This window comes from Euprymna scolopes, chromosome 44 (assembly GCF_053919585.1).
Source record: "Euprymna scolopes isolate OS-2025 chromosome 44, ASM5391958v1, whole genome shotgun sequence".
In the NCBI taxonomy this organism is placed as follows: Eukaryota; Metazoa; Mollusca; class Cephalopoda; order Sepiida; family Sepiolidae; genus Euprymna; species Euprymna scolopes.
The window spans coordinates 32,343,525-32,357,080 of NC_136525.1; the positions used below are offsets into that span (position 1 = coordinate 32,343,525).

Genomic DNA, 13,556 nt, shown 5'->3' on the forward strand with positions numbered 1-13,556 from the left:
CCCTAACCCTAACCGCCAGTCAATAGGTTGCAACACAAATGGCTTTTAAGAACTTTCTCCTACTGTATATTTTCTTCATTGTCATATTTTCATTTTATTTTTTTATTTTTTTCACTTGCCTCTTTATATTTTTATACTTATTTTTTTATATCCATTGTTATTCTGCTATTTTTAATAACTTTATATTTCTTATATCTTTATTATTTATTATTACCCGATCACATTTTTTATCTATTTAAAAAAATGTTTTATGTATTTGCCCCATACTTATTTGTATTTTATTATTTTTATGCATTCGTCCTATACTATTTGTATTTTTTATTTTTTTATTTTTTATGTATATGTCCTATACTATTTGTATTTTTTAATGAGTCTGTCCCATACTTATTTCTATTTTTAAATTTTTTTATGTATTTGCCCCATACTTATTTGTATTTTTTTAATGTATTTGTCCAATACTTATTTGTATTTTTTATTTTTTTATGTATTTGTCCTATACTTATTTGTATTTTTTAAAAATTTTTATGTATTTGTCCAATACATATTTGTATTTTTTATTTTTTATGTATTTGTCCAATACTTATTTGTATTTTTTATTTTTCATGTATTTGTCCAATACTTATTTGTATTTTTTATTTTTTATGTATTTGTCCAATACTTATTTGTATTTTTTATTTTTTTATGTATTTGTCCTATACTTATTTGTATTTTTTTAAATTTTTTATGTATTTGTCCAATACTTATTTGTATTTTTAATTTTTATGTATTTGTCCTATACTTATTTGTATTTTTTTATTTTTTATGTATTTTTCCAATACTTACTTGTATTTTTTTATTTTTTATGTATTTGTCCTATACTTATTTGTATTTTTTATTTTTTATTTATTTGTCCTATACTTATTTGTATTTTTTATTTTTATGTATTTGTCCTATACTTATTTGTATTTTTTTATTTTTTATGTATTTTTCCAATACTTACTTGTATTTTTTTATTTTTTATGTATTTGTCCTATACTTATTTGTATTTTTTATTTTTTATGTATTTGTCCTATACTTATTTGTATTTTTTATTTTTTATGTATTTGTCCTATACTTATTTTTATTTTTTATTTTTTATGTATTTGTCCAATACTTATTTGTATTTTTTATTTTTTATGTATTTGTCCTATACTTATTTGTATTTTTTATTTTTTATGTATTTGTCCTATACTTATTTGTATTTTTTATTTTTTATGTATTTGTCCAATACTTATTTGTATTTTTTATTTTTTATGTATTTTTCCAATACTTATTTGTATTATTTATTTTTTATGTATTTGTCCAATACTTATTTGTATTTTTTATTTTTTATGTATTTGTCCAATACTTATTTGTATTTTTTATTTTTATGTATTTGTCCTATACTTATTTGTATTTTTTATTTTTTATGTATTTGTCGAATACTTATTTGTATTTTTTTATTTTTTATGTATTTGTCCAATACTTATTTGTATTTTTTAATTTTTTATGTATTTGTCCAATACTTATTTGTATTTTTTATTTTTTATGTATTTGTCCTATACTTATTTGTATTTTTTATTTTTTATGTATTTGTCCAATACTTATTTGTATTTTTTATTTTTTTATGTATTTGTCCTATACTTATTTGTATTTTTTATTTTTTATGTATTTGTCCAATACTTATTTGTATTTTTTTATGTTTTTGTATTTGTCCAATACTTATTTGTATTTTTTTTTGTTTTTTATGTATTTGTCCTATACTTATTTGTATTTTTTTATTTTTTATGTATTTGTCCAATACTTATTTTTATTTTTTCTTAATTTACCCTATACTTATTTGTATTTTTAAAAATATTTTATGTATGTGTCACATACTTATTTGTATTTTTAATGCATTTGGTCTATACTTATTTGTATTTTTTTGTTTTTTTATGGATTTGTCCTATACTTATTTGTATTTTTTTTTTAATTGAATGTATTTATCCTATGCTTATTTGTATTTTTTATGTATTTGTCCATTCTTATTTGTATTTCATTTATTTTTTATGTATTTGTCCCATACATGTTTATATTTTTAAAAAGATATTATGTATTTGTCCATACTTATTTATATTTTTATTTTTTATGTATTTGTCCTATACTTATTTGTATGTTTTTTAATTTTTTATGTATTTTTAGCACCCTTATTTGTGTTTTTTAGTTTTTATGTATTTGTCCCATACTTGTTTGCATTTTTTTAACTAATTATTTTTTATGTAGGTTTGGCGTAGTTGAGTAAGACACTTTGATAGTCTTAATCAACTATGCCAAACCTTCAAAAATCTTTCCTTGAAAACCAGACTTCTTTATCTAAACATATTTGGCAACTTAGTGATTGAAGTATTCCCTTCAATTTAAAATGGGAAATAATAGGATCTTATAAAGCATATATGCAGGTGGGAGTGGGGCAATTCTGTGCACTTTGTAGATATGAGGCCCTTAAGATTTTAAAATATGATGACACTAAATCCATTCTCTTAAACTTAAAAGACGAAATGCTTACGAGATGCATTCATAAACGTTGATTTAGGTTCGACAAATTTAAGCCATCATAAACCATAAAATTTTCTTATTACTAATCTATTTTAAAATGTATAATTTATAACTTAATAACTATTATTATTATATTATAGTTTTGATTAGTATTATTATTATTATCTTATCTGATATTTTTCCATTATTTTCTATTTTATTTTATAATGTATTTCATTTTGAATTTATATATTATTATTTTTATGAATATTAGTTTTATAAATAATATAGTTACTATTATAAATAATATTATTATTTCATTACTACCAAATAGATTCATGGTATTACTATTATTGATTTGATTAATATTACTATGTTTAAAACATTATATAAAATAACTAATCTATAAGTAATCCCTTTAAACAATAAAACTTTTCTTTATTTTTCTATTTAATACCATTTTTCTAAAATAGCAGTTATGTCCCTTTATAATTCAATTATTTAAGTTAAATTTAAATATAGCGTTTCTAACGATTTTAAACTGGTAATATTACTTTATTAGCGATTCCTTTGAAGTTTGTATATATCACCATTTCAACCATTCATAAACTACATTTAACAACATCCAAATGAATGGTTGACGATGATACTTACGGGCTTTAAAGGTGGACGAATAAAAGGTATACATATTTTTTATTAGAAATATTAAAGATATCTCCTCTTAACCTTACTTTTCCACCCGATTTGATTTTATTTTATTTTGCTTTGTTTATCAACATCAAAATAAGTAACTGTTTTTCTTTATATTTTAAATATTTCCGCGATATATCTGCCTTACTTAAAAAATGTTTTATTTTCGGTGTCTTTAATCCCCCACCAACTCCTTTTGCTGATGACTTTGTTTTATTTAATCAAATAATAAAATTATTCTCCAAGACTTATTGTCTGTCTCAATAAAAACATCGTTTCTGAAACGATCGTACAATTTATTGATTTTGTTTGTTCTTCCTTGTGAAACGGATTTTTAATTTTTAATTTTAATTATAAATTATGAATCATTTTACTCAATATTAAAATAGCTCTAGGATATCTATGCCTATCGAACTTATTATATATCTACATTACGTTATTATATATCTACATTATGTTTTCTTTTAATTGTATTAATGCATTTACTAATACCTTAAAATAAACTCTGCTCTTTATACTGTTGTTCTAATCCCCTTAAGTATGTGTGTGTGTGTGTGTGTGTGTGTGTGTGTGTGTGTGTGTGTGTGTGTGTGTGTGTGTGTGTGTGTGTGTGTGTGTGTGTGTGTGTGTATTTCTCGTACCTATATTTCTCTCAGATTGTCCAAGAGACGACGATAAAAATTTAGACTCGAAGAATAGGTTTGCTTACCTTTTTTGGTTTTCTTTTCTTCTTTTGTGTTTCTTCTTTTTCCATCCCTCCATCTTCTTCCTCGCCTTCTTGTCCTTCCCCTTTGGTTGCTTTCACCATTTCTTTCTCAGCACATTTCTTTTTATCCGATGTTTTATTGGATAATTAAAAAAAAAAATTAAAATAATAAACATTTCAAAATTTTTAAGATGAGGATTGATAACTTGTATAATTTGATTTATTCGAACTACTATTCTCAATTTTCATCTTTAAATACCCATGAATAGATATAATAAGATATTAATAAATATAACAAAATATAAATAAATATAATAAGATAAAAAATAAATATAAATAGATATAAAGAAATATAAAAACATATAATTAGGTATAAAAATGAAAATAGATATAAAAGATATAAAAAGATATGCATAAATAAAAAATACCATAAACAGATAGAAATAGATATAAAAAGATAATAAATATACACACACATATATATATATAAATATACACACACATATATATATATATATATATATATATATATATATATATATATATATATATATATATAAAGATATACGTACATATAAATACATGTAAAAAGATATGAATAAATATAAAAAGATAAAAATAAATATAATAGATATAAAGGATATAAACAAATAGAAATAGATATAAAAAGATATAAATACATACATATATATGATGAAAATAATGGAAATAGTATTCCGAAAAAATAGAGAAATAAAAAAAGGAAACAAACCGTATTATGTGTTCATCAACGTTTCGTCTTTATTTCGAAACTTTCTCTCGAAATAAAGACGAAACGTTAATGAACACATAATACGGTTTGTTCCTTTTTATTTTATATATATATATATATATATGTATGTATAAATACATAAAGATACAAAAAGATAAAATAGATAGAAATATATGCAAAAATTATAAATAGAATAAAATAGATATGACAAACATAAATAGAAATAGAAATAGATACAAATAGATATGAATAGATATAAAAATATACGCATAGATATGAATAGATATAAAAAATATAGAAATAGGTATTAATAGATATAAAAGATATAAATTGATATAAACAGATAAAAAAAGATATCAATAGATATGCTATGCTTAGTAATGAGCAATTCAATGTAACAGTTATCAAAAGTGCAATCATCATTACAATCAGAATAGATAAAATTGATGTAAAGTAACCATTTTACATTAATTTTATAAAAATTATGACATAATAAGGACAGTTTTTTTGTTAGAGGTGATAAATTTTATGTGTGCGTGGGATTTTTTTTTTTTCAGTTGTGCCTACTTTTTTTTATAATTATGTGTGGTTTTATAACCTGACCACTCGAACTAAGGATTAGTAGTAAAAAAAAAATAATAAGCAGTTAACCTATTTTTATGTGAGACTCTGCATATCTATCTGTTTGACAATACATATAATACAAAATATCGGCGGCAGATAACTTGAAGTACTGGTATTCTTTGAAAATATGCATCAGGAGCAGCTTATATGAAACAAACTGCAAGAAAAAAATATTGCCGTCCTTTCTGACGCCATAGTCACACAAGTTGTAAAATCAAATAATAAGTTTGTTTACCTTTTCTGCGGGTTTGCTTCTCTTTTTCTTCTTTTCTGCTTCTCCCCTTTGTTCATCTTCTACTTTCTTTTTATCCGATGACTTGCGGATAAGCTGTAAAAAAAAATATTGATCTGTAAAGCACTAACATTTGTAGTGGTAATGATTTGCAAATTATTGCTCTTTGTGGTATTAATGATTTCAAATTATTGCTATTTGTGACATTAATGATTTGCAAATTATTGCTCTTTGTGGCATTAATGATTTCAAATTATTGCTATTTGTGACATTAATGATTTTCAAATTATTGCTATTTGTGACATTAATGATTTGTAAATTATTGCTTTTTGTGGCATTCAGGATTTGCCAATTATTGCTATTCGTGGCATTAATGATTTGCCAATTATTGCTATTTATGGCATTAATGATTTGCCAATTATTGCTATTCGTGGCATTAATGATTTGTTAATTGCTATTTATGGCATTAATGATTTTCAAATTATTGCTATTCGTGGCATTAATGATTTTCAAATTATTACAATTTGTGGCATTAATGATTTTCAAATTATTGCTATTCGTGGCATTAATGATTTGCCAATTATTGCTATTTATGGCATTAATGATTTTCAAATTATTGCTATTCATGGCATTAATGATTTGTTAATTATTGCTATTTGTGGCATTAATGATTTGCCAATTATTGCTATTTGTGGCATTAATGATTTTCAAATTATTGCTATTCGTGGCATTAATGATTTTCAAATTATTACAATTTGTGGCATTAATGATTTTCAAATTATTGCTATTCGTGGCATTAATGATTTTCAAATTATTGCTATTCATGGCATTAATGATTTGTTAATTATTGCTATTTGTGGCATTAATGATTTGCCAATTATTGCTATTTGTGGCATTAATGATTTTCAAATTATTGCTATTCGTGGCATTAATGATTTTCAAATTATTACAATTTGTGGCATTAATGATTTTCAAATTATTGCTATTTGTGGCATTAATGATTTGCCAATTATTGCTATTTGTGGCATTAATGATTTGCCAATTATTGATATTTGTGGCATTAATGATTTGCAAATTATTGTTTTTTGTGACATTTATGATTTGCAAATTATTGCTTTTTGTGGAATTAAAGATTTGCAAATTATTGCTATTTGTGACATTAATGATTTGCCAATTATTGATATTTGTGGCATAAATGATTTTCAAATTATTGCTATTCGTGGCATTAATGATTTTCAAATTATTACAATTTGTGGCATTAATGATTTTCAAATTATTGCTATTCGTGGCATTAATGATTTTCAAATCATTACAATTTGTGGCATTAATGATTTTCAAATTATTGCTATTTGTGGCATTAATGATTTGCCAATTATTGATATTTGTGGCATTAATGATTTTCAAATTATTGCTATTCGTGGCATTAATGATTTTCAAATTATTACAATTTGTGGCATTAATGATTTTCAAATTATTGCTATTCGTGGCATTAATGATTTTCAAATTATTACAATTTGTGGCATTAATGATTTTCAAATTATTGCTATTCATGGCATTAATGATTTGCCAATTATTGCTATTTATGGCATTAATGATTTTCAAATTATTACAATTTGTGGCATTAATGATTTTCAAATTATTGCTATTCGTGGCATTAATGATTTTCAAATTATTGCTATTCGTGGCATTAATGATTTTCAAATTATTACAATTTGTGGCATTAATAATTTTCAAATTATTGCTATTCATGGCATTAATGATTTGCCAATTATTGCTATTTGTGGCATTAATAATTTGTAGGTTATTGCGATTTGTGGCATTAATGATTTGCCAATTATTGCTATTAATGAAATTAATGATTTGCGAATTATTGCTTTTTGTGGCATTAATGATTTGCTACTTATTGATTTTTGTGGCATTAATGATTTGCCAATTATTGCTATTTGTGGCATTAATGATTTGCAAATTATTTCTATTTGTGGCATTAATGATTTGCTACTTATTGATTTTTGTGGCATTAATGATTTGCAAATTATTGCTATTTGTGGCATTAATGATTTGCAAATTATTTCTATTTGTGGCATTAATGATTTGCAAATTATTGCTATTTGTGGCATTAATGATTTGCAAATTATTTCTATTTGTGGCATTAATGATTTGCAAATTATTGCTATTTGTGGCATTAATGATTTGCCAATTATTGCTATTTGTGACATTAATGATTTGCCAATTATTGCTTTTTGTGGCATTAATGATTTGCAAATTATTGTTTTTTGTGAAATTTATGATTTGCAAATTATTGCTTTTTGTGGAAGTAAAGATTTGCAAATTATTGCTATTTGTGACATTAATGATTTGCCAATTATTGATATTTGTGGCATTAATGATTTGCAAATTATTGCTATTTGTGGCATTAATGATTAGCCAATTATTGCTATTTGTGGCATTAATGATTGCAAATTATTGCTATTTGTGGCATTAATTATTAGTAAATTATTGCTATTGTAGGCATTCATGATTTGCAAATTATTGCTATTTGTCGCATTAATGATAAGCCAATTATTGCTATTTGTGGCATTCATGATGTGAAAACTATTGCTATTTGTGCCATTAATTATTTGCAAATTATTGCTATTTGAAGCAAGTATCATTTGCAAAATATTGCTATTCATGGCATTAGTAGAAAGGAAATTATTACAATTTGTTTCAAAAATACTATGCCAATTATTTCTATTTGTGGCATTAATGATTTGCTAATTATTCCTATTTGTCGCATAAATGATATGCAAATTATTGCTGTTTGCGGATTTAATGATTTGCAAATTATTGATTTTTGTGGCATAATTTATTTGCAAATTATTGAATTTTGTGGCATTAATAAGTTGCAAATTATTGCTATTTGTGGCATTTATTATTTGCAAATTATTGATATTTGTGGCATTATTATTTGCCAATTATTGATTTTTGTGGCATTAATGATGTGAAAATTTGTGCTATTCGTGGCATTAATGATGTGAAAATTATTTCTCTGTGTGGCATTAATGATTTGCAGATAATTGTTATTTGTGGCATTAATAATTTTAAAATTACTGCTGATTGTGGTGTTAATTATTTGCAAATTATTGCTATTAGTGTAATTAATGATTTGCGAATTATTGATTTATGTGGAACAATGAATTGCAAATTATTGATGTTTGTGCCATTAATGATTTGCAAATTATTAATTTTAGTGACATTTATGTTTTGCGAATTATTGGTTTTTATGGAATTAATGATTTGAAAGTTATTGATATTTGTGGAAAGTTATTGCTATTAGTGTAATTAATGATTTGCGAATTATTGATTTATGTGGAACAATGAATTGCAAATTATTGATGTTTGTGTCATTAATGATTTGCCAATTATTAATTTTAGTGACATTTATGTTTTGCGAATTATTGGTTTTTGTGGAATTAATGATTTGCAAGTTATTGATATTTGTGGAATTAATGATTTGCGAATTATTGCTTTTTGTCGCATTATTTTTTTGCAAATTATTGATGTTTGTGCCATTAATGATTTGCAAATTATTAATTTTAGTGGCATTTATGATTTGCGAATTATTGGTTTTTGTGGAATTAATGATTTGAAAATTATTGCTATTTGTGGAATTAATGATTTCTGAATTATTGATTTTTGTTGCATTAATCGTTTGCGAATTATTGATTTTTGTGGAATTAATGATTCCCAAATTATTGATTTTTGTGGCATTAATGATTTGCAAATTATTGATATTTGTGACAGTAATATTTGCTAATTATTGCTATGTGGCATTAATGATTTTCAAATTATTGCTATCTGTGGCATTAATGATTTGCAAATTATTACTATTTGTGGCATAAATATTTGCAAATTATTACTATAAATAATTTGACATTTATTGCTATTTGTGGCATAAATGCTATGCAAATTATTGCTATTTGTGGCATTAAAGATTTGCAAATTATTGCTGTTTGTCGCATTAATGATTTGCAAATTATTTCTATTTTTGGCATTAATGATGTGAAAATTATTGCTATTTGTGCCATTAATTATTTGAAAATTATTGCTATTTGTGGCATTAATCATTTGCAAAATATTGCTATTCATGGCATTAGTAGAAAGGAAATTATTACAATTTGTTTCATAAATGCTATGCCAATTATTTCTATTTGTGGCATTTATGATTTGCTAATTGTTCCTATTTGTCGCATAAATGATATGCAAATTATTGCTTTTCACGGCATTAATGATTTGCAAATTATTGATTTTTGTGGCATAATTTATTTGCAAATTATTGAATTTTGTGGCATTAATGATTTGCAAATTATTGCTATTTGTGGCATTTACGATTTGCAAATTATTGATAAGTTTGGCATTATTATTTGCAAAATATTGATTTTTGTGGCATTAATGATGTGAAAATTTGTGCTATTCGTGGCATTAATGATGTGAAAATTATTTCTCTGTGTGGCATTAATGATTTACAGATAATTGTTATTTGTGGCATTAATAATTTTAAAATTACTGCTGATTGTGGTGTTAATTATTTGCAAATTATTGCTATTAGTGTAATTAATGATTTGCGAATTATTGATTTTTGTGGAATGAATGATTTGCAAATTATTGATGTTTGTGCCATTAATGATTTGCAAATTATTAATTTTAGTGGCATTTATGATTTGCGAATTATTGGTTTTTGTGGAATTAATGATTTGAAAGTTATTGCTATTTGTGGAATTAATGATTTCTGAATTATTGATTTTTGTTGCATTAATCGTTTGCGAATTATTGATTTTTGTGGAATTAATGATTTGCAAATTATTGATTTTTGTGTCATTAAAGTTTTGCAAATTATTAATTTTTATGTCATTAATGATTTGCGAATTATTTCTTTTTGTCGCATTAATTTTTTGCGAATTATTGATTTTAGTGGCATTTATGATTTGCGAATTATTGGTTTTTGTGAAATTAATGATTTGAAAATTATTGCTATTTGTGGAATTAATGATTTCTGAATTATTGATTTTTGTTGCATTAATGGTTTGCGATTTATTGATTTTTGTGAAATTAATGAGTTGCAAATTATTGATTTTTATCGCATTAATTATTTGTGAATTATTCATTTTTGTGTCATTAATGATTTGCGAATCATTCATTTTTGTGGAAATAATGATTTGCGAATTATTGATTTTTGTGGGAGTAATGATATGCAAATTATAGATTTTTGTGTCATTAATGATTTGCAAATTATTGATTTTTGTGGCAATAATGATTTCCGAATTATTGATTTTTGTGGCATTAATTATTTGCAAATTATTGATTTTTGTGGCATTAATGATTTGCGAATTACTGATTTTTAAGGCATTAATGATTTGCGAATTATTGATTTTTGTTGAATGAATGAGTTGCAAATTATTGATTTTTGTTAAATGAATGAGTTGCAAATTATTGCTTTTTGTGGAATTAATGATTTGCAAATTATTGCTTTCTGTTGTATTTATGATTTGTATATTATTGCTATTTGTGGAATTAATGATTTGCAAATTATTGATTTTTGTGGAATTAATGATTTGTAAATTATTAATTTTGTGGCATAAATGATTTTGCAATTTATTGATTTTTGTAGCATTAATGATTTGCAAATTATTTATTTTTGTGGAATTAATTATTTGCAAATTATTGCTATTTGTGGCATTAATGATTTGCGAATTACTGCTGATTGTGATATTAATGATTTGCTAATTATTGATTTTTGTGGAATTAATGATTTGTAAATTATTGATATTCATGGCATTAAGGATTTGCAAATTATTGATTTTTGTGGCATTTATGATTTGCAATATGTTTCTGATTGTGGCATTAATGATTTGCAAATTATTGCTTTTTGTTGCGTTAATGAATTGCAAATTATTGCTATTTGTTTAATTAATGATTTGCAAATTATTGATATTCATGACATTAATGATTTACAAATTATTACAATTTGTGGCATAAATGCTATGCAAATTATTGCTGTTTGTGGCATTAAAGATTTGCAAATAATTGCTATTTTTTGTATTAATGATTTGCAAATTATTGCTATTGGTGGCATTAATGATTTGCGAATTATTGCTATTTGTGGCAATTATGATATGCAAATTATTGCTATTTGTGGTTTTAATTATATGCAATACTCTTTATAAAATTTTAAATAGTTAGACCCAAAATTAGCGTACTAGTTTCCTAGAAACTACAGATCTTTTTAACTTTAACAGTTCGGAAGCCAAATTATCAGAAAAAAAAACGATTAAAAAGTCTGAATACCCTTTATGTAAAATTTCAAATGATTAGGGCAAAAAATTGGCTTAGTGATTTGGTTAAGACCGCAGAGGTTAATTTTTTTTAAACTCCAATTATCCTTTACATTTATTGTTTTGAGCCCAAATTAAATTATAAAGTTAGTTCTTTGCCCAAGTAACCTACATAAAAATTTTCAAGTGTTTATACCCAAAATTTGGGGAGGAGTTTAATAAAGTTCTAAGAGGTCAATCGTTTAACTTTGACCCCTTACCAGCCAAATTTCTGGCTGACAACCGGTTAAAAAGATTTTCCCAAACCTCAATACCCCTTATGTCAAATCTCGAGTCTGTGAACTGAATATTGACAGAGTTATTTGGTAGGGAAGTGTACACAGACAGACACACACAGAAATTTTCACCTTTATAGATATATAATTATATTGGCAGTTCAGCACGGCTTTGCTCGGGCCCTATGTACTGTTAATAACTTTATATGCATATGTATATATATATTAAAAAGTTTGTACTCATATACAGGTAACATACATTTAAAATTTCTTGTGTTTGGACCAAACATTGACGGGGGAGTTTGGTAAAGTTTTCACAGCTCAAATCGTTGAACTTTGTCCACTATGACAGCCAAGTTTCTCGCCAAAAACCGATTAAAAAGATTTTCCCAAATCTCAATAACCCTTTTCTCAAGTCTAGAGTCTGTAGACTAAACATTGACAAAGTAGTTTGTTAGGGAAATGTACACACACTTTAATATATATAATGGATAGATTAATTCACTAATAATCTCAACCTAAAATTATTTGCTATTAATTTACTATTGTTCTCAACTCCAAACGTATTCCAGAATAGTTCACTATTAATCTCAAACCGAAAATTATTTCATACAAATTTACTATTACTCTTAAATCCAAACTTATTTACTATTAATTCACTACTGATCTCAAACCCAAAATTATTTGCTATTAATTTACTATTACTCTCAACTCAAAACCTGTTTACTATTAATTCACTATTACTCTCAAACATAAAATTATTTGCTATTAATTTACTATTGTTCTCAACTAAAAAACTAATTTACTCTTAATTCACTATTAATCTCAAACCCAAAATTATTTGCTATTAATTTACTATTAATCTAAACGCCAAACTTATTTACTCTTAATTCACTATTAATCTCAAACGCAAAATTATTTGCAATTAATTTACTATCACTCTCAACACCAAGCTTATTTCCTAGGTGTGTTTCTACACGGCTTTGCTCAGGCCCTATGTACTGTTCCTAACGTGCCTTATGTGTGAAGATTTTAAATGTTTAGACCAAAATTTGTCTGAGTAATTTCGTAGAGACTGCAGAAGTCATTTTTTTTACCTTTGACCCGAATTTTGACCCTTTAACATTTATTATTTTAGTCTCAAATCAAAACACAAAGTTTTTCCCATATCCAAGTAACCTACATCTAAAATTTCAAGTCTTTAGACCCAAAATTGGCGGAGGAATTTGGTAGAATCTGCAAAGGTCAACTCTTCCAACTTTAACCTTTTGGCAGCCAAATTTTCGCCTCAAAACTGATTAAAATGCTTGCAGCATGTTTGAATACTTGTTACGTATAAATTTGAAATGTTTAGATCCAAAATTGCCTGAGTAGTTTGCAGATGTCAAATCGTTGAACTTTGACCCCTCGACAGCCAAATTTCTGACCGAAAACCAATTAAAAAGATTTTCCCGAA

The 13,556-nt window shown here is 24.6% G+C and overlaps 1 protein-coding gene across 3 annotated transcripts in view; it reads right to left on the bottom strand.

Annotated features, from left to right (window-relative positions):
• Positions 1-13,556, bottom strand: part of LOC145268769 (uncharacterized) — a 319,098-nt gene that overhangs the window by 224,756 nt on the left and 80,786 nt on the right. For all 3 annotated transcript variants that reach the window (XM_080124371.1, XM_080124370.1, XM_080124369.1), the window contains exons 4-5: positions 5,518-5,610; positions 3,911-4,027 (exon numbers count right to left, since the gene is read on the bottom strand). In XM_080124371.1, the coding sequence (XP_079980497.1) occupies positions 3,911-4,027; positions 5,518-5,610 (210 nt within the window). The remainder of the gene's footprint in view (positions 1-3,910; positions 4,028-5,517; positions 5,611-13,556) is intronic.